The 19,084-nt window shown below is 54.0% G+C and overlaps 1 protein-coding gene across 1 annotated transcript in view; it reads right to left on the reverse strand.

The window, feature by feature from the left end:
- COL27A1 (collagen type XXVII alpha 1 chain) overlaps positions 1-18,782 on the reverse strand; it is a gene marked incomplete at both ends in the record, with an annotated part of 113,963 nt that extends 95,181 nt beyond the window's left edge. Inside the window, 4 exons of the mRNA XM_080940188.1 lie at positions 2,724-2,777; positions 8,464-10,193; positions 13,232-13,302; positions 18,727-18,782. Coding sequence (XP_080796314.1) covers positions 2,724-2,777; positions 8,464-10,193; positions 13,232-13,302; positions 18,727-18,782 — 1,911 coding nt within the window. The remainder of the gene's footprint in view (positions 1-2,723; positions 2,778-8,463; positions 10,194-13,231; positions 13,303-18,726) is intronic.
- Positions 18,783-19,084: the final 302 nt, after the last annotated feature.

Consider the following 19,084-nt stretch of genomic DNA (forward strand, 5'->3'; position numbering starts at 1 on the left):
ACAGCCTCAGGTCCAAGCCACATTAGCTTCTCTCCAACCTCCAGGTACTTTCTCTCCTTGGCCCCAGCTGTTCTCAGCATCTAACCAGAATGTCTAGCCTATCTACCCCTCAGAAACTAGACCCCCACCCTCAAGGCTTGACTCAGGGGCCATCTCCTTCAGAGAACCTTCTAGGTTTACTCTAACTGAAGTAGCCTCTCCCGTGAGACTTTAGCAGAACCTCCGCTGGAGGATGGGCATGGTCCCTCAGGGACAGAGACTCCCACAGAGGACCAGAGCCTTCCTTTTGACCGCAGGCTCAGTCGTAGCTAGAATCTGTGCTCTGACATTCAAGAGACCTGGTCAAGGTCACGCTACAGAGGGGTGACCTTGCAAGAGTGGACTCTGCAGAAGCTGGGTACAGGCTGGTTTTGCATACACTGTTCTACCCAACCCATCCCCCATGCCCCTCTGACAGCTAACTTCTCTCACATCTACTTCCCCATAGCAAGGGCCCATCCTCAGACTTCCAGCTCAGCAACACAAACTCCCAGAAGTGGGTCATGCCCCGGGTCCTTTGCTCAGAGGCAACAGTCAGGAGTGGATAGGATGGGAAATATGGCATATAGTGGGTCCATTTAGGCCAGGGCACCTCCCCCTTTATCAGTTTCTGAACTTGGACCCTTCCCCTCTCTAAGCACTGTGGGAAGGGTCTCCGGAGAGCTCTCAGCCAGGGGAATTTATAGTGCTCTGCGTGCCCTTCCTGTCCTCCTTCCAACAGTCTAAGGGTAGAGCAAGTTAGGACCTAGTCTAGGTTCTGAGCCTTACTCAGTCTGCACCCCGCCCCAAGCCCCCGTCTCCCTATCTTGTGAACACCCCAAACCTATGGTTCTCTAAGGAGTCAAGAAAAGCTCATGTGTTCAGCCCGCCAAGGTTCTGGGGGTGTAAGCAGAGTTCAGGCTCAATGGGGAACGTTGAAGAAGGTTCCTTGAGCACTGCCCCCACCAGCCCTGCCAGGACCAAGCGTGACTTAAAAGGTCAAGAGCAGCACCTCTTCTCCTCGATCTTGGCTGTGCCACATACACCGTCACAGCTGTCCCATCTGCCTCCTGTCAGCCACTGCCACATAGGCACATAATTGGTAGTGAACCAAGCAGACTAATCCCCAAAATGGAGTTTCTTGGAGCAGTGACTGGGGGCCTCAGGGATGTCCCATCCCTCCATAGGATTAAGGAGTCTACAGGGCCACAGGGCTCTGGGTAAGTTCAGGTAGGACCCTGTCCCACACAGGGCCCAGAACCACTGTGTGCACAGAGGCACCAGGATTGTTTAAGGAAGGATGCTCCAAGATACAGGACCTTGGTCCCATAGGTAGGGAAACTGAAGTCAGAAGGAGGGATGGACTAGAAACCCCTAAAGTTAACACAGCTCCCTGGTAGGAAGCTTTCTTAGTCACCGCTGCTAGACATCACGTAAGATGGATGGTCTATCTCCTACTGAGGCCAGGTGAGGACCCAGGTCACACTGATAGAAAAATCAGCACAATGGACACTCGGGAAGGTGAGGGGACTATTGAATCAAACTGCCTGGGCTCAGCCCTGCCCCTGGCATTTACTCTGGCTTTATCTGAAGGAGCCACGCCTTTGGGGGATCTCAGTTTTCTCCTTTGTGAAATAAGGAAACCTCTAGCACCTATTTCCCAGGGCAGTTGGGAAGGATGGTGGTATTGTGTTCGTGTGGGTTAGCCAACAGAGCTTTGGGAGCGTGACTGTCCCAGACAAACTGCTGAGGAGCTCTGTATGGGGAGTCTCAGCAGGAAAGGGGGTGGAATCTCTTCTGAACTGCACACTGAGACTTTGCACAGGAGAACCACCTAGGAGATGACGCTAAGGAAAGCCGGCTGGTGGTCAGGCAAAGCCTGGGAACAGGGATCAGCTATCGGGGACCTGGAATGCTGGGTCACAGTGCAAGATCCTGACACCTGTATCGTTCCTAACCCTGGGCATGTACCGCAGCAGGCTCTGCAGCCAAGAGAAAAGACAAATCAGATGGAAGGTTCCAGAATCCCGGGATCAGGGAGACACAGCCAGGTCTGGAAAGAAACAGGGCCCAAGTACTTAACTGAAACCAACTGCTGAGCTTAGAGCTAAAAATATGTTGCAGGCAGTTCCCAACTCTGGTGCTTGCCTGCCTGATATTGCTAGTCACACATTATCCATGAACAAGGATACCCACAGTAGCCTGCAGAAGCTACAGCTGGGGTGGGGCCACACGGGCAGCATAAATGACGGGCAGGTACCATGTATTGAAGTGGCTGACACTCATAGGTTTGTGCTTCCAACATCTACTGCAATCCAGCTGACCCCAAGCTCCACCCTCGGAGTTCAGCCCTTCTCTGGGGCCACAGAACTGTTCCTTCAGACCCACAAACCACTCTGAACAGTCAAAAGTGGGAGGAGGCACCCCAGAGTCTCATCCTCCCACACTGGGGTTTTCCAGATCAAGTATCTGCTTATGCGGATGGGCTTCAGAAGTCCCTGCCCTGCCCTAGGTCACCAGTAAGAGAACAAGATGTCATCATCGTCACACACCATCTCCATGCCCAAAAGACACAATGGGAAATGAGTACAGAAAAAGGCAGGGAAAGGTCTGGGGATCCCAGCAAGGTGGGGCATCATGGGTAATAGATTGCAAACTAAAGGGTCATCCAGATCCCCAGAGGACACCCAGCACACGTCACTTACCCGAGGACCTCGTGCACCCGGAGACCCAGGTAATCCTGGAAGCCCAGGGGGGCCCTTGAGGAAGAAGCAAGAATAATATAAGACAGCAGAAAATGCAGTCATCAGAAGTCCCACAGCTATGAAGAGGAATTCCCCGAGTTCTCCGCCTTTGGGGACTCATGTTTATTGGGCTTCTCAGGTTATCACCCCGTTAACTTGTTAGGATGTCTTCTCTTCCAGGAAGAATTCTCAACCCTTTCTCTCTTCTTTTCCTTTGGGGAAGTATTTGCCTGGAAGCCTGGCTCCCTCTGCACATGGCAGCCCCCTCAAAGGCTCTAACACAGAAAATGAGTCATCCTACCCCCAGGGCTCTGCCAAATGTCTGATAACACAAAACAGCAGGCAAACTCTGAGCTCAGCCAAGTCCTCGGCAGAGCCAGGGCGGAGAAGGGACTTAGCCAAGGTCACACCAAGCATCCTTGCACCACAGAAGGACATGAAGCACAAAGGTCACACGCTGAGGCTTTGGGACAGCTGGGCCTGAGTTCAAATGGCCTTGCTGCCACTCACAGCTGGTGGCATGGCCACTGAGTGCCTAGCCTGTGTGAGGGCAAAGGTCCTTGTAGGGTTACTTAAAGACAAGAGGCAGTGTATGCCTTATCTACCACAAAGCCTGCACTGAAATGCGCACGTGCTCCCGAGGGGTCCAGCATCATCAGCTTCCTAGGAACTTGCAACAAACCCCCATCATTCTCTCTGCCTCAGACATGTCCTTGCTCACCAATGTTTAATGGCTCCCCACTTTGCACTGAGAAAAGCCAGAAGTGACAGAGGGACATCTGCATGGTCTCATCTCAGGCCCCTTTTCAGAAAAGCAGGCAGGGGGACTGCTCACTTCAGTTGCATCCCTATATTTGCACAGCATGCTGGGACTTCCTTCTGCCTGGGGGGGGTCTCAGCTTCTCCCCTTAAAATGCATGTGGTAACTAATGACCCGTTTCTTCTTCCACCCCAAAGAAGAAAATGAGATTAGCAAACGTGCATTCGAGAGACTGAGCCCAGAACCCTCCAAAGAAGCCAGGCTTTCTAGGAGTGCGAGGCCTGGGAATTCATTTGTTTCAAATAACCATCCACAAGATTCCAGGTTCCCTGCCCAGAGTTAGAATCAGTGTTAAAAACTGAGTTCATTCTGGCTGGCAACTGACTACACCCTCACACCGGGCATCGCGGGTCGACTCGGCTCAGCTTGGCACAATGGCCTGTGAACACTCCGGGGCTTTCTGTCCCTGAGATTCATAGCCCAGATCCAGACAGTGAGATAGCGGCAGGTTAGTCACTGGTCACTGAACAGCCCTATGAGAGGGAGGAGGAGCACTATGTGGCCTCAGGCATGTCCCAACCTGCTCTGTCGTTGGGTGCCTCCAGCCCAGCTGACACTACCCTCCACGCAGTCTACATTGAGTTGGGACTGGGTCCAGACCATCCTCCTCCCCAGAGACACAGAGTGCAGCTTAGAGCTCACACAGGCACAGCACCCTGCCATTCAGAGGTGGCTTTATGCCAGCGGCTTTCACTTCCTCTCCAAGCCTGGGTTTCCATGGCTGCCCAATGGGGGATAATAATAGCCCCGTCGCCACGGATAATCTATAAAACGTGCTAATCCTCGTGCCTGGCATGAAGTTGATGCTCAAATAGCATGAGCTGTTATTTCTGCTAGGCACCCCCCCCCCCCGGGATTTCCCCATTCAGCAGTTTAAGCTACACACATCCCTTGCTACTGTTTTGGGGAGAGTAGTGTCTTTTTCAGTAGGCACTCCTCCTTGGCTCAATTTTCCCCAGGCAGGTGACGCACAACAGGAGGAAATGCACAGCTGTAGGTCTCCTGAGCCCTTCTAATGGGTTAAAAAAAAATCACAGAGACAGCATAGAGATACAAAGTATCTTGTCCAAGGCTACACAGCTAGCAGGGAACAGACGCTGGACAGGACCACTGGGTTTGATTTTTCACCTTGGGCAACTTCTTCACAGCCAGTGCCGGACAGCTGTCTCTAACTAACCACGTGACCTGTCCTAAACCCCTTCCCTTCTGTGGCCACCTGGAAAATGAACACACCCATCCTTCCAGGTACTGGCGTCTTCTCTGTTATAAGGGGGACTGGAGTTGGGTGAGTAATGAGACCATTCCCATTTGCCAGAAAGTCAAGCCCTGATGAGACTACAACTACGGAAGCCTGGAGGCATCCTTCTGACATTTTCAAATCTGACCTCATCTAACACATCTATTCAGCACACCCCAGGGCAACACAGCATCTATAGCTCATCTTGGTAAAGTCAGCCTATGGCCTGGCTCTTGACACAGCAATCCAGACCCCTATCTGAGACATAGCTACCACCTCCAGCGCACCAGCCAGGGACCTGGGCCACAGCCACCCAGCCTAGCTGCAGCCATGTGACTGGCGTACTCAGTGTTCACTTTGTTGGCTTGGGTTATGGTGGGTGCCCTGGCCCCTCTGCTTCATCTGAGCAAGTGCCTGCCTTTGCACAGTGGAAAACGTGGCTGTTTCTTTCCAGGCCCACAGCCTGAGCGGGGGAGCCCAATGAATCATGAGCTGGGGTGGGATTTTTCCACTCCACACTGGAAACAAGGAGGCCTCTGAGAGGGCCCGAGTTGGGGAGGGGCGGGGGCCGAAGGCCTGTCTCTGTCCGGGGAGTGCAGGAGGCCTGGGTCAGGGTGCATACACACACACAGAGCCATGGAAACATGAATTAGCCCTGTGGGTTTCCCCTGGTATTCTGACCTCCTGTAGTCAGTCCAAGGGGATCCTGCTCTTGAACAAGACACCCCCCCCCCCGCCTCCATCTTGCGCCAGATGCAGTTGAGTCCAGCACAAAAAGTCAGACCTGCTGGCCTCCTCCTCTCCCCCGGCAATCAGCAAATAGGGAGAAACTCTACAGGCCTGAGTCTAGGGGACTTGAGTACAGGCCTGCAAGTGTGGCTCTGTGCTGGGTGACCTAAACAATGACCTCCTGGTCCCTAGGACCCTCTTCTGTGTCTACCCCTTGGTGAGATCATAGGTGTCTGCAGAGCACCCAGCCTCTGTGCCAGGGTGTAATTTCTACTTGGGGAACCCAGCTGTGTGTCCAGTTGCAAAATGGAAGTGTGATAAGCCATTTTCTGAGTCCCTGTGTATACTCTGGGCAGATGCTCTTGGCCCCCAGAGCTCCTCTGCTTCCTGAGAGTCAACTCCCCAAAGCCTGCATCCCTGGCTCCTTCAGTCTCCTGGTGGGGCCCAGTCAACATGGAAACCTGCAAGGGGCGGCTTGCAAGGAAAATGGTACCTTTCCTTCTGTACACTCTTTGTCACTACTGTGTGATGAAGGCTGGGCTCCGGGATTCAGTTCTGAATGGATGCTGCTAGCACCTTTCCTGTTCCTTCCACCTGGAGGTCATCTGGGTTTAACAGGTAACGGCCATGGTTGCAAGCCCCTGTTAGCTTCTCCTATGCTGCCTAGACCTTTAAAACACCTCCCCCCACCCCCACCCCCACCCCCCCCCCAAACCTATGGAGCATGAAGTCTTACTACATCCCCAGTCCACAGATGCTACAGCTCAGAGAGGTTGAGTCAACTGCCAGAGTTCACACAGCACAAAGCAACTGGGAATTTTATCACCACCTGAGCTAAGAAATAAAAAGACTTTTTTTTTTTTTTTCAGGAATACAAAGCATGCGTGCTTCTTAAGTTCACACAACCCTGCCACTCCTTCGATGGGGGGGTTATGTTTGACCTAAAGGATCCTGGCCTAGGTCTTGGGACAACTCGGGCTTTGCAAGGATTAAATTCATGTCAGAGATCTCCACTGAGGACTGTCACTCATGTCTTGGCCTGGTCTCCCCAAGGACACAAGAATTAGCTGAGACCAGCAGGCTCCTGAGCATGTGGGTCCGTGCAGGTTTGTGAACTAGATCCTGGGCTTAGACAACGGCCCCCGCCTCTTTCTGCAGGTGACCTCACACCCCACCTGAGAACCATGACAACACGCCCACCATAGTCACTGCTCTCCAATGCTGATCCTAGAAGGAGCTCCAGCCCTCGAGAAGAGTGAAAGTTTCCCCAGTCACTGGTTCTCAAGGAGACAGTCCTACATGCTTCCTTCCTGTGACAGTTCCCTGAGCAACCTCTGCATGAGGGGTAGAAGCCACTCCCCATGCTACAGAGCCAGCTCAGAGGATGTATGGGGCAGAATCGGGATTTGAACCTGGATCTGCGCATCCCCATACCCAGGAAGCATAGCCCCCCCCTTGCTGTGCTCAGGTCCTGTAGATAGGAGGAATGAGAGGGTATGTGTTCATATCCCCACTACCCCCACTTCCACACCCCTCCACACACCCCCAAACACGGCCCTGTCTTCTCTCCACTCTGGCTTGGAGAGAGTGGTTGACTTCCTTCATTCGGTTGTGGTGAACCACACAGTCAGAGTCAGGACTCTCTGTCACAAGAGGGCAGGCAGTTCACCTCCTCCAGCCCCGTGCTCCTGGGCCCTTGAGTGCACAGCTCAGTTTTCGGAGCTGGCTGAACCGAGAGCACCCAGTTCGGGGTCAGATGGGTGCAAAGGTTCCTTTGTCCTGTTCCCCAGGTCCCGTGATCCCCGACTCCAGACTGCCCGAAACTTGAGCCGAGTGAGCGCTGACCTAACCACAGAGTAATGTACACAATTTCCATAAGCTTCGGAATATGGTTATAGTGAGCAGACTCTGTCCCCTTGGAGACGGGCTGGGTAAATATTATTCCCAATGATTATTAAAACTCATTAAGCATGTTTACAAGGCCCAGGAAGTCCCAGCATCTGCCACTGTCTCTGCATTGCAAGGTGCCTGACCCTCAAACCCAGAGCCCAGTAGGAGACCTGGCTCAGAGGAGGGGAGCCAACTGCTGCACAGTGGCCATTGCCAAGGTCAGAGCAGGGGCTTGAGCTTTCTGGAACCCCCACCCCACTACTCCCTGCCTGGACGAACTGGCCTTCAGCCACGGAAGGTCGTTGGCCCTGGATACAGTCCCAGGCAAGCCTCTGCATATGTTATGTCCTTTCTTTGTCTCTCCTGTCCCATAAGGTTTTTCCTCATCTTCAACTTCTTGACTAGGGCTGGATAATCAAGTCAGGATGCCAGCGAGGTTTGTGAAGCATATGGGCTTGAAGGGCAGGTGGGAATCTTGCAAAGTGGGGGTCTCGGTGAGTAGAGACCACCCGATAGCCACCCCACCCTCCAGGCGAGCTCAGTGGACTAGACTTTCCTATGACCCCTCCCACTCTGCAATATCAGTAACTACTAGATTTCATAAAAAGAACGCCGTGTGTGCCAAGCAAAACACATCCCAAGATACTCATCCATGACTGTCCACAGCTCCCGGACAGGCATACAGGCCAGTGGGGCCACAGGAGGGGCTGTTTGTCAGCTCACTCTGGTGACCTAGGTGTGTCATCTGTGGTATTCCTGAAGCCACGGGACTCTTGCATTGGGTTAGACATGAGGTAGCTGAAACCCAAGGACTTTTACCAAGTGAGCCCCAATGGCTCACAACTCTGCCCTTTGATATATAACTGCTAAGACAGTAAGGCCAAGGTGTTGGGGCCCAAACTAGTTCCCTGCCCCTGGTAGCCCTTTTCTCTCTCACCCTTACCAGGGGGCGCTCTCTTGAACCACACTACCCCACAGCCACCCACTTACACACCAAGTAGCATGCAGACCCTAAACAGTCTTACCGGTAAGCCACAGTCTCCCTTGGAGCCTGGAGGCCCCATAAGCATCAAGAAAGGTGTAGGTCCCGGCAGGTGGAAGAAGGGGAAGCTGCTGCTGGTGGGCTGGGGGCTGGAGGACAGGAGGTGGGCTGGGGTGAGGACCAGGGCTGGGGTGGACAGCTGGCTAGGTTTGGTTGTCAGGTCTCTTGGTGAGGCATCCCTGGCTGCCTTCCCAGAGCTGAAAGGTATGGCTTTCCGGGGGCTGCTCTTATGTCGGGTTTTCTTGGAGGCTTCCAGTCGTGTGAACTTCTTGTTTCCAGCAGAAGTCAAAGCAGAGTCAAGTGTGGGAGACATCGCTCTAGGCTTTCCAACACCCAAAGGAGGGAGGGCTGTAGCCGGTGTCTGAGAGCCCAGATAGGGAACAGGAGACTGGGACACAACAGTTTGCTGACGAGTTTTAGGGACATTGGTGTGGGCCAAGACAGGCTTGTTGGCCCAATTGGTCATCTTGGACTTAGATTTCACTACTGTGGGGATAGTGAACTTTTTAGATAAGCCAGTCGTAGGGTGCGGGGGCTGGGGACTGGGGGCTGGAGGTTGGGGTTTCATGAAAGTTTTCTGGGCAGGTTTCGCAGTGGGACTAGGGGTTTTGGAAGGCGCTAGTTGGGAGGGAAGGGGCGCTAGCTTCTGGGTGGGTGGAACAGGCTTTGTGAATGAAGAGGCTTTCTGCATTGCATGGGAACTTTTCATGGGGGTAACTGAAAGGGAAGAAACAGAAGGCATGATGGGGGGGCGTTTGGTAGGGCTAGTAGCTGTGATCGGTTGTGGCTGGGCAGGAGCTGAATGAAAAACCCTGGTGGAATTAGCCAGAGGAGCTGAAGGGGAGGGAGAACGTGTTTTTGTAGCTGACTGTTTGGCAGGCGTCAGTGGGGTCTGGGAAGAGCTGTGTTTGGAGACATCTGGGTGGACAATCCTCAGGGGCTTGGTGGCCACGGGAGGAGACATAGTCATTATGAGTTCCCTGCTTACAGGCCTGGCCCCTAGGGCTGCTGGGGTTCTGGTCAGGTTCCCCAGGCCAAGCAAGGCTGGTTCAGGATGCAAAGCAAAGGCTGGGCCAGAGTCCCAGGGAAAGAGAGCTCCCACCTGGGGACCGTACGTGTCCACCTGTCGGCAGCGCTCTCTCAGGTGGGCACAGTAATTGTGAGCGACCTGCGCCACAGGATGGATGCTGAACTGACACAGCGCACCTTCAAACTGGACGGCACGGTGGTTCATCTTCCCCAAGAGGAAGGAGCCCTGGGGGTCAAGCATGGAGTCCCTACGGGAAGGCAATGGCACAGGTACCCTGTGCTGCCCACAGGCTGTCACCAATGTGACAGTGCGGCCACGCAACTCCAGGGCCAGGTGGTGCCAGCGCCCGTCATGAACATCCAAGTTGAAGGCCACAGATTGCCGAGGCCCCAGGTGGACGAGTGTCCTGCCGGGGAGGAACTGCAGACCCAGCTGCAGCCTGTGTTTCCTGCTGCGGATGGCGAAGAGGAAGGCATGGTTCACACGGTGCGAACAGAGGCTCAACACCAACGCCAGCTCCCGCCCCAGGGTGGTGGGAAGGACACTGGCCGTGGGGGCCTGTAGCTTGGCCCGCTGTGTGAAGATGAAGCCAGATGGGAAAGGAATGACCCCTGGGGGTGCAGGGCTCCGGCCACCCCCAGCCTTCGTCCAGCTGAGGCCCAGCCGCTGGAGGACATCCACATCTGGGAGGGATAAGAGAAGATGGTAAGAGCCTGCTCCAGCCTGGGCTACAAGCAGCCACCTGGTAACCGGCTCATTTTCCTGCACAGAGCCTTACCTTCAAACTGGATAGCACAGGGGTTCATCTTTCCAGACACAGACCCGAGGTGTCACATTGTAACAATCTGTGACATACTGCAACATTGTATTCCCGGGTTGGACTTCATGCTGCTACCTGTCCATCCCATCTCTACTACCTCCTAAACCTGCCACCCTAGGGCCTCAGACTTCCCACCTGTCATATCATAGGACGTTGAGATGCCTTCATGGTGAAAGGACTTAGCAATAAGTACTTTCAAATGACAGTTGCTGCCACCAAAGATAGTGATGCTCACCAAATACCTCAGAGGCAGAGACGCCCTTCTCTACTTCCAGGAAGTTCCAGAAGCTCCAGTTAAGATGTTTGGAGAACCTAGCTGGTGTCACTACCTCCTCAGAGGCACACCTTTCCACCCTGGATCTCTGGCTGGAGCAGGCCTGAGGAGGTGAACTCTGCCCTCAGAGGGAGCTTAAACTTTACCGAGCCTACCTCCTGAGTGCCAGAGGGGAAATAGAAAACAAAACCAAGGTACCCATGCAATCTCCAGCCAAACACGCAGACATCCATTCCTGGTCTAGCCCATTCCCATCCTTAGTAATTACATTGATGGGGCTTCCCAAAGCAAAAGAAGGGTTTCAAAAGAAAGAACAAACTCGACTGTGCTCTCCATACATGCAAACTTGGTTCTCTCAACCATCTTGGAGGCAGAAAAACTCAATGCATCTCCAGTGTATGTCTGCATGAGATCTAACAATCTTCTGGGTACTTGAGAGACAAGTGTTCACACCATGTAGCCCCGTGTTCATGGAAAGACATTCTGACCCACTTCTCTGGGCTATACGATTGCCTTTAGCTAGTTGAACTGTCAGTAACTACAAAGGCTGTCTCCTGACCTTGACCTCTGCCAGGAGCCATCAAGTGCCTCTGGAACTGCAGCTACCTCTGACTTCCATCTGGGTTGAGGTCTGAGACATCAATGCTACACCTTTTCTCCTTATTGCTCCGTGCACAGAACACAGGCCACATTGGACACCAAATCCAACACATGATATCTAACTGGTCCTCAGCTTAAAACTATGAGCAGATGGATGGGTGGGTGGATGGATGGATGGATGGATGGGTGGAGAGAAAGACAGACATATGTACAGATGGGCAGAGATGGATAGACAGAAGGACGGGGCAGTGAAGAGCACCTACATGCTCATCCTCACTCAAACCCTGCTTGAATCTCTTCTCTCTGCCTATAAACCTCAGAGAGCATAATAGGTTCCCAATGTCCTAAGGATTCTGCACCCCCAAGGTGCTGTACCCATAGTTTCATGAAGACTCTTTTCTGTAGAAGCCAAGGGCCTTCTATGCCACCCATATCCCCTCCTTATGCTTTCTCAGACCCGTCAGTCCCCTACTCTAAGCTAAAGCAAAGCATAACTTATGATTCCCTTAGCAGATCTTACTGGTTTTAGTCACAAGACTGTCTTATGATAAAATCTATTCTCTATAAATAACCTCAAGCAGGAGGAGCCGCCTATCGGGGGAGGGGAGACACTTGCACATCCTTCCAGTGCTAGGGCATTTCTCGGGCCTGCCCTTGGCACACACCCTTACATCCTTCTCTACATGCGAGGCCCCCTGCTAAGTGACCAACCCCTGGAGAGACACAGCTGGCCAGGACAGGCATCACACTGGACTGCTGCTCCTCATTCATCCTCGGGCGGCTTTCAAAGTGGATGAACAGCCAGCCTCTGGGGAAACCCTGAAGCTGTTAAAGCGCCAACAGTGTGACTCCCGTTGTAGAAGACGATGCTCCCTGGACCTTTCAGATGAACGAAATCACAGGTGACAAGAACAAGGTTTAATGTGCTTACCAAGCTCGCACATCCGTGAATCCGTTTCTCTCAACCACCCTGAAGGCAAGACCTAGCCTAGCTACGCTACACACATGAATTAGAGCCAATGACCCTCGGGATTTTCCAGGCAAGGTTTCACTACGTGGCTCACACGAGCTTGGAGCTTGGGAACTTCCTGCCTCTTCCACAAGTGCCAGGATGGCAGTTGTGTGCCAACAGATTAGGCTTGCAACATGCTAACTCACCCAGGCTGCTGCGCAGCTCACAGCTGGGCTGGAACCTAGGGACCCACGCTCAGGGTCCCGGCCATTACCCCACACTGTCCTGAAGCTATTCGGATTGGTCAGAAGGTAAGGCAGAGCCCCATGCAGAATCCCACCGGGAGGAAGAGACAGGGGACACGGAATGAACCGAGGGCCTGCGCCAGGGTGCACGGGCCGGCCAGCTGGCCCCAGCAAGATGCCTTTATTACATAAACCTGGCTCGGTACAGCTCTGGTCGCTCCCACCCCCTGCCTGACTCAGGACTCTGGACAGCTGTTCCACAAGCTTGGAAAATATGACACACGAACAAATGTTGCTGGGCAGCAATGTCCCTTCCGGGCATGGCCCTTACCTCCCAGGGGCACAATTCCCACCCAGTGTCCAAATCGGGCTATGGGGACTCCTGAGGTGCCTGCTGCCTGCCCCAGAGAACACGGCAGGCACAAAGGAGGGAAGGACAATTAATTTAAGAGCTCTCATGTCCACTTGGCACAAAGATGGCAGAGTCTGAGTTTCTATGGGAAGTGAGGAGGTTAACCCATCGGTGCCTGGACAGCTCCCCGGGGGCAACAACAGCCAAGGGTATAGGGATGCCAGGCATGGGCAAAGACAAAGCTGCCTCGAAGGAGGTACTCAGATCAGACTCTTGGGAACATGAGGACAGTCCTGCATGCAACCCTTCTCACCTCTCACAGACTCCAAGGGGTTGGGCCTATGATTGGCTCCATTCTCTGGATGGGAAAACTGAGCCTAAGCACTCCAGCTAATGGTGTGGATGTCTGCAACCCGAGTTCTCGAATTCTCTTCCGCCCTCCTTTGTCTCCCACTGGACAAAGAAAAGAGAGAATTACCTTCAGGAGCTCCTTGGGTGGAGGCCAGATGACAGGCAGATGAGACCAAGATCCAGGTGAAGAGAAACCCCCTAGAGACAGACAGACACAAATGCATACAGCGTTAGCTTTTTTCCTCACACCCAGATCTGGCTAGGGAGCCAGGAGAAATAGCCTAGCTCAGTTCCCTTCCATCCTGGTCTCATCCTAGAGTCCAGAGTCAAGGCATAGCCTTCAAGGGCCAATAAGAGTGGTTCTTGATCCCAGGCCCCAGCCCAGGACCCCAGCTAGCTACCAACACAGATTAGCTCTTCACAGGAGGGTCCAAAGCCCTGTGGTAGATGTTGGGCTATCTAGAGTCCGACCCCTCTGCCCAGTCTCTCCATCTGGATTACAGCCTCAGAAGTTCAAGTCAAGCTCCCCCAGGCCCTACGCAATGGACCACAGAGCCAAACATAAAAGGCAGATGGAAAAATACAAAGTCTGCTTGGATGACCGGTGTCCTCAAGGTGCCAGGGAAAGAGGTGAGCCCCTTCTCAGGACTCAGGCAGCAGCTCACCACACTCGGTTACGATAGAAGAAAACAGGGGTTGGGGGCAGAGCCAAGCCAGGTGCCCCTAGTAGCAAACCTGGTTACCTATGACTTCCAGACTGTGTGACTCCCGACGATTCACTAAATCCTCCTGAACTCTTCCGGTCCTATGCAACACCTTTGCTTGCAAACCAGATGTGGGGATTAAATGCATTAATGTGGCTCATTAAATTAAATGTGGTGCATGCATCAAAGAGCTGCCCCGGCTCAGCCAGAGAAGCCCCTGACGCACACCAGTTGCTTTAACATCAATGTTACCCACCCCACAGCTGATCCAGGAGCGGTTAAACGTTCCCTCTGTGGCTACTGCCATAGCAGGCAGAGGTAAGGATTATATTTCACCTTCCTGTGGGAGCAACCACTGGGACACCCAAGCCACTCAGGGCATCTGATTCCCAGGAGGGTAGAGGAAAAGCTGGGGCACGTGGCCAGAGATGGCAGCGATGGCATCTGGGAGCTGAGCTGGGTGAGTGGTAAGGGCTCTGGATGGGGGCAGACTGGCTAGGTTCCTCTTCCAAGAGTAAAACCAGGCTGGTGTGCGCCTGCGGCACAGGGCAGTCCAGGAAAGCCCGGGCTGCTGTCTGCAACTCTCTGCTGCTCCTTTCTTGCCAGCTCTCCCGGCTTTCAAATCTTAGTAGGAGTTATTACGGGAAGCAAGCATGCGGTCGGCTCACTGTGTAACAAACACAGCATCCGGCTCACCCACCCGGAGAGTTCAGACACTGTGTGGATACAGATCACACAGGGACCGGTTTACAAAAGCACACATGACTCAGGTGTAGCCCGTGAGATGTAGGCTGGCACCTGTCACCCAATGGGGAGGGGGAAGTATTTGGAAAGAAAGGGGAGGAAGATTTTTCTATTGGCCTCTGTTATTTTTTCCCCCCTGAAAGAAGGCATGCTGTTTAAAGACATTGTAGGCTTTGTGTGTGTGTGCGGTAAGAAGTCTCACAACCACTCAAGGATAGCAGAATGAGAAAAAAAATGATGTCAGTGTCACCACACCTATGCTGATCGTCCTTGAGGGTCTCCGAAAGACAATGACCATTGAACACTTTCGAAAATATGGTTGGATTGAGTGTTCAGTGACTTGCAACCTGAGGGTGGCTGGGAGAAAAAGCTCTGGGATACTGACAGCCTTGCAGCCTTCTCCAGCAGGTCTCTGCCTCGGTGACAGTGAAGATGTCACATGTCTGTGTAGTGAATGGGATGGGGGGGGGGCACATGGTATCGCAGCAGGACTCTTGACTTGCAACTAGCTTCCTGAAACTTCCCTCCCTGGCTCTACCTTCTTCCAGACCCTTCCTTGCCCTTTGCAGTCTTTGGTCATTGCTCAGAAGTCTCCTCTTTCCTCGGGTCTCACTAACTGAAGATTACGGCCAATGGTCAAGAGTGCCCAGTCACACTGAGTTTGCCTTCTACCATGGCTGCTTTTCAAAAGCCACGGGCAGCCTCAGTGGTCCTGGAAGTGGCAACAGGCTATTTAGTTTCATTTGACAGAGAAGCCTGCACCCCAGCAAGGGGAGGTATTTCCCTTCCAAGGCACCTTGTGGATTTCCCACAGTACATCGCCATTCAGGAAGGTGTACTAAGAAGCAGTGGCCAGGCAGCATGGGGGAAGAACCAGCCCCTGCATCCAAGCTCAGACAGCTTCCCCACCAGGCCTGAATCCCAACGGTCCCCAGAAGTTCTACAGTCAAGTCGGGCTGAGCCCCCGACTCTTGGCACCTGTCCACATTCCTTGAGTCTGCCAACGCACATGCACCTGTCTTGGAAGTTTTCCAAATGACAGAGGGACACCAGGTGAGCAAGAGAACGCAGGAGAGTCACATGGGTCCTAGATCATCTCTGGCTGTAGCGATGGGCACCCTGGAAGCTAGATTAGAGTACACGACTAAGTTCTCGATGGTCAAAGGGAAGACTCTGGTGATAGAATCCTGTTGGTTGTTGTGCCTTTCAGCTGCCTAAGGCCAGACCTCAGAACACTGTCACAAATGCAGCTGATTTTCCGGGCTTGGGCTTTGGTGCACACTGGAGGCATTAACTTTGCAGTATCCAGTGCATCTCAGTGAGAGAAGGACCGTCTTTTTGAAGAGATGGTTAACAAGAGTCCAGAGAAAAGAGACTTACCCAAGGCCACACAGCCAGTCAAAACAGATCTATATTTTATTTGTCTTCCCTGGAGGAGAACGTGAATACTTTTAGAGACTTACGACCTGCTGGGGACCAGAGTTTCAGCTTTCTCAGCAGGGCTAGAGATACATCCAGGAGCCCCGGAGCCATCTATGTGAGTAAGCCCTAGCTAGCCTGGAAAGTAGGCTGCAGAAGGGAGGAGGCCCGGCAGTGTGACTACCGTTTCCAGTGCTGTTTAGGCTACTGTTAGTAATGCTGGTGGCCTCCCTGGCTTACGGGCTTTGCTTTCCCTGACTTCTGTTCATTACAGCTTCATAGACTATGGCTCAGCCATTGAGGGGTTCCAAGGTATCTGAAAGATCAACCCAGAAGGACAACTCTCAGATGTGAGCCACAAAGGACACAACTTCTGACCACGTAACCCTTCGGGGAGTAGCTAGGTCCTCCCCCATCCCCACCTTCCCCCCCCCCCCCGCAAGAGTCCAGTTGCTAGCCTGCCACACATGGATGGTTCTGTTCAGAGACTTGCTTAGAAGCTGCCTTCTATCTGGATGGCTTTCCCTCCATACCTGTTTCCCGGAAACACTGGAGACTGAGAAGTCCGCCCCAGAGTCAGCATTCAGAGAGGTCCAAGGTCCCCAAGCCCAGAAGATATAGGAACAGTCTGAGAATGGCCGTTGTGTGGATGCTGTCCCCAACTGCTCTACCATGGACTGAGTGATGTCGGAGCTGGCTGGCAAGGACATAAATCTGTCCCTGTTCCACCTGCCTCTGTGGCCTCAGCAGACCTTATGTGCCCATTACAGCCACACCCAGGTTCTTCTCCACACCTTCTACGTCCTCCATGAGAACACACACACACACACACACACACAGGTCATCCCTCTGGACAGGATACAGTCCAGAACTTTCCCATTGACTCACACCCATTCACAAAGTAGCAAGTACAGACACAAACAGCAGCTGTGGTTTACTGAACGCTTACTGTACGCCAGGCCATGTTCAGAACCCTTCCTGAGCATGTTTCTTTAACTTTCAAAAATCCTTGCAGGCTGCAAGGGCGGGAGGGCATCTTGTCTGATGTAAAAAGGGGAAGCAGAGAGGTGGTAAGCCTGGCCAAGGGCACGCCACGGTATAGAGGACTTGAACTCAAACTGCCGGTTGCTAGGTTCCTATGCTCGGCTCCAAAGTCTGTTTTCCACTGAAGTGAGCCCAGGGCTGTTTCCCTGCCATCCACAATTAGTCCTTCTGCATGTCAGACCAGGCCAGACCATGGGGACATCTAGAAGGTCCCTGGGCACCGAGATCAGGAAGAAAGTGCCAACAAGATATCAGGGAAGTATGTTGGGATGCAAGAGACAAAGGAAGGCATTGACAATAGGCTACCTCAAAGAAGGTCCCCGACCCCAGTGTTCACCCAAGAGCAGCAGGGCATAATGATGTTCAGGAGGAAAGACTTCTCAATGCAGAAGCAAGGAAGGACCAGAAGGAGCCAGGGTACGGCAAAGCTGGAAGGCCCACTGAAGCCAAGGTGGGTAGGCACTTGGGGATGTATGACCTGAAAGGCAGGGAGGCTTTGGTACTGCTGGCCTTCCTTAAGCTTCAGCCCAGCTATGGGGTGCTCCCTGGCACCACCACACTGCCCAACCACTGGCATCTGCACTGGCACAGGGTCTCCCGGAGAAAATGAGTCACCAGTGTACTCACTAGTGCCCTGTGTATACGAATGCGTGTGGTGGGGGGAGTGGGGGAATCTCAAACAGCCAGCTTTTTCCAAGACATGGAAAAGAAGTGTGGGGGGGGGCCTCATCACCCTGGATCCAGCTCAGAGGGGCGTTTCTTGAGAGGGTGGGCGGTACTACAACCCCAGCCAAACTCCCCGGGGAGCCCAAGAGTCCCAGTAGGATGGAAAGACAAGCCCTGTGCCTGAGCTGTAGTCCACAGGGCCCCTCTGGACCGCGTTCTCCCACACACACCCACACATGGTGACTGGATCTCTCTCTCTCTCTCTCTCTCTCTCTCCTCTCTCCCCCTCCCTCCCTCCCTCCCTCCCCCCCGCCCCCCCTTACAACTTCTGCACAAGCTGGGAATCCCAACCACGGGGTGCCAGCTGTGTGTGCGGGGCCCCGCCCTGGAGATTCCCAGCCCCTCTCTGGCCGCGGTTCCCTCATCTGTACAAGGAGGTTGGACTTGGTGATCTCCCAGGGCCTTTCCGCTCCCACAAGCTGGCTCTCACTCTTCCTCGCTGCTTGGGAGAGGGACAGAAACTGCAGGCTTCCCGGGAGAAGCTGAGAAGCCTGAGGTATGCAGACCGGACCAAAACACATTCAGAGAGGTTAGGAAACGCAGAAACGTGCAGAACCTGAGACTGAGCCAGGAGCAGACGCCCGGACCTGAAGACCTACAAACTTGACTCACGGGACAGTGGAACTAGAGCCCTGTAAGCTTGCGACCTGCAGACACCAAGACTCCCTTCTCATGCCCCTGCCCCTCTACCCTGCCCGCCACTCTGAGCGCTGCCACAAGGCTCCTCTTTGGATCGCTGATCTGGCTCTGCGCGGACAACCGCCCCCCCACCCCCGCGCTGGCCTTTGCCCCAAAGGAACCGTGCAGCTCGGCCTGGGGGGCTCAGCCCCTGTTAACCCTTGGCGTCCCGCCTGGCGGGGGCGCAGGAAACTACAGGAAGCTGACTTTCGTCTGCGAGCGCCTGGCGTGGCGGGGAACCCCAGACTTCTGTGCACATCCGAGGCGCAGTAAGCTGAATCAGGGACAACCCTGAGATTGTACTCACCCCCCGAGTCCTGCCGCCGCTGTGCCTCGGGCCCCCCGCTCCGGTCCCGTGCCCATGGCAGGCCCCTACTTCATGCTCCCGAACCCGGGGGGCAAGTGTGGGCGCGCCCCATGGGGCCGCCAGCCCCCCGCCGCGCCGCGCCAGACCGGCTCAAAGCGCGCTGCCGGCGCACCCCCAGCGCAGCCCTGCGCCCAGGGGCGCTGAAGCAGGCGGATAGCATGGCCCCAGCCCCGCGGTCGCCCGCGCCAGGCCCATGGTCCCAGGACTGCCGGAGCCGCGCTCGCCCCTGCCTCGCTCTTTTTCTGCTTCCACCGAAAAGGAAGAAGCAAGAAAAGGCAGAGAGATGATCAAACTTTTG

The sequence above is a fragment of the Micromys minutus genome (assembly GCF_963924665.1).
Source record: "Micromys minutus genome assembly, chromosome: 28".
NCBI lineage: Eukaryota > Metazoa > Chordata > Mammalia > Rodentia > Muridae > Micromys > Micromys minutus.